Below are 2,913 nucleotides of genomic sequence, written 5' to 3' on the forward strand. Positions count from 1 at the left end.
GATCTGCAACTTCACCACTAAATCTTACACACTGGACCTTTAAGAGGGCTTCATAACCAGTTTAAAAACTCCCTGTAGTAGGTTTAAACAAACAAATACAACACAATAATTCTAAAACGCCACAGTGAATAATTGTAGAGGACGGTTATTCTTTATTCTACTATTCAAAAATAAGACATTGTAAGCAAACTTATTACATTTAGTTCAGTTATAATGCCTAATCTCAGTGTGCATTGGTTTTCATACAGTGTGGTTAGATCTTCCACAAAGCACTTTTTAACTTATTATTTTAACCAATTAAAATGACTATACATGCTAATCATTATAACCCCTATATCTTAAAAATGAGACATCACCATGATCTAAACGAGTCTCTTTTAAAGGCCGAACATGTTCCTGACCATTTACATTACAGGTATACACTGTAAATACAATAACTGACCCTGTGTTTAGAGTTTTGGAGGTGAACGGAGCCCTCTTTCAGTCAATGTGGATCACTGATTGTTCCTCTAACAATGAGACTGGTTTCACTCGCCTGTTTTTAAGAACCCAACGTAGCTTCCCAGGGCTTCGCGGATTTTCTCGGCTCCTTTTGTCTTCATCAGGCTGGTCAGAGGCGTTTCAGGCTCATCTTTATTCAACGATACAGAAATCTGGACAAAGATCACAGCACGGGTATTAGCACACTGTTCCTACACCACGAGAATTATCATACACACGTTTCTCTGGTGAAACTCACATCAAGATCCTCCATGTCGTTCTCATCAGACAGGTTTGGAACTTCGATTGTTCCTTGATATTTGACTCCTGCCTTTGACTTTCCTATTGAAAAAAAGAGAATACAGTTGTTAGGAGAGATTCAAAGCCTCTTTATTCCTCTTTACTTTCAATAATGTAGAGAAAAATGAAAAGACCAACACTGTTTGCAGATGTAGGACCGCTCTTAGACGTACATATTTAACCAAATCCCCCTCCACAACACAATCAACGGTAGCCTCAGTGTCCCACTCACCAGTCCAAGTAGCTTTCAGGTTCCATTCATAGAAGAAAATAAGTTTCCCTTTGCGGTTGTTAATCGAGGCCTCTCCTTCCACCTTGCTGACTTCTGTCACCTCGCAACTCCCCTCTTCGTTCTCCACGCTCAACCCGAGGAGCAGAGCTTTTAACTTGTCCGACGACCAGTTTGTTGCATCTCGTTCAGTCCTGAAAGTGATGAGAGACCACACACACAAAACGGGTAAACCACACAAATCTGAACCTTCTGCATCAACTGTTAACACATAACACACTTCATCTGTTCTTTATTCTTATACCGCTGATCATTTTCACCCCGCACTGTTTAATATTACCACACAGGCTGCTGGTGTCTTTATTTTAATTGTGGTATGGAAATCTGAAGTTTTCCAACTTTCTTCAGATGGTTAACTCACAGTGAACATTACATTTACACATAAATGTCAGAGTCACGTTCACTTGGTTTACAGCTGAATATGTTGCTTTACTACATTACTACACAAGAACAAGAGAACCCTAATGTCATATGTGATGAGTTACCCGCTTCAAGTTAATCTTTATACTTACACTGACATAAACTGTAACTAACGGCCGTCTGGAAGCCAGGAACGACACACACAGAACAATCTAACATCGTATAATACACGACAGAAAACTGCAGTAATGTGGAACTAGATGGCATTATCTCGTAAGTGCCAAGTTATAACAACATGGGGGTAAATGTATGAGTGGCAGGAGGCCTGTGGTGGTTCACGTTTGTGTTTCAAGTCACCAAAGCTGCTTTTTAGTTAAACCAGGAGCCTTTTTTTTTTTACTTTTAATACAAGAAAGGAGTATATTTACTCTACAGACACTTAAATATGGCACAATACTATCATCTTTATATCTGTCCAGGCACAGAATACATTTCTACAGTGATTTCTATAGGCTATAATGGGGAACACCCTAAAAGCAGCATACAGTTCAGTGTCTGTACATCAAAGCATAAAGGAAATGTGCTGCAACCCGAATACTTAAGGCCACTTTCATACCAATAGCTCCTGCTCACAACAAGATAAAAAAACTACTTCAAGGACACAGAAATCTGGATGTATTGAAAACATCTTCGTGTGTCGCTGCAGACAATGAGATGACATTTACAGTCACGATGTCAACGCTGCTTCCTCCCAAACGCTTCCACACAGGAGGGGAAACTTTCTAACTACGTGATTAACACTTCACAGCAGGTTATCACACCGAAACACAGACTAATGAAGCGCCAGCGACGGCTCGCAGCCTCAATGCATGCGTTAGAGGCAGCAGCAGAAAGCTAAAGGCGAAGCTAACACGATCATAAGGTTAGCCCCGTCCCTCAAATAAAAGTCTATTTTACGTTAATAATACTCCACGTGTCGCACTCACGGCTGCTTGTGCGCGATTTAAAAACACTAAATTATCAGTATGTTGTACAAAAAGTAAAAAAAAACAGCTGCAATTTGACACAAACACGAGATAAATGAGTGTTAGCGTTTAGCAGGGTGCTAGTTCCTTTGATCGGGTCTCACCAGTGCCAGTTGTTGACATTAGTCGCATCGGCTCTCTCCTCCACGATCCAACGAGGGTCTCCTTCTCCCCACTTCGCCATTATTCAGACAGCTAACTGCTTTAAAGTAATAAAGTTTGAGTGTGTAACTGTGTGTGTAACTGTGTGTGTAACTGTGTGTGTGTGTGTGCCGGTGACTGTCCGCTGCACGTTGTTTCTAGAAACCTCTCGCTGCTGCTGCTGCCTCTGGTGCTCCCGCGTTTATCCGCCGGGCTCAGAAGTTACTGGAAACGGAACCTTGTAGAAGGAGGTTTTAAAAAATAATCATAATAATTTGTTCCGCCTGCCGGAAGTGATTTTCTTGAAGAATAGTTCCG

At 41.1% G+C, this 2,913-nt stretch overlaps 1 protein-coding gene across 1 annotated transcript in view; it reads right to left on the reverse strand.

The window, feature by feature from the left end:
* The window catches only part of LOC118337496 (activator of 90 kDa heat shock protein ATPase homolog 1-like), a 5,288-nt gene extending 2,474 nt beyond the window's left edge, over window positions 1-2,814 (reverse strand). Inside the window, exons 1-4 of the mRNA XM_035674565.1 lie at window positions 2,559-2,814; window positions 1,013-1,203; window positions 740-822; window positions 536-653 (exon numbers count right to left, since the gene is read on the reverse strand). Of these exons, the coding sequence (XP_035530458.1) occupies window positions 536-653; window positions 740-822; window positions 1,013-1,203; window positions 2,559-2,638 (472 nt within the window). The 5' untranslated portion in view covers window positions 2,639-2,814. The remainder of the gene's footprint in view (window positions 1-535; window positions 654-739; window positions 823-1,012; window positions 1,204-2,558) is intronic.
* Between the last annotated feature and the right edge of the window lie 99 nt (window positions 2,815-2,913).

This window comes from Morone saxatilis, unplaced genomic scaffold (assembly GCF_004916995.1).
Source record: "Morone saxatilis isolate NCDOM2014 unplaced genomic scaffold, NCSU_SB_2.0 Contig3, whole genome shotgun sequence".
NCBI lineage: Eukaryota > Metazoa > Chordata > Actinopteri > Moronidae > Morone > Morone saxatilis.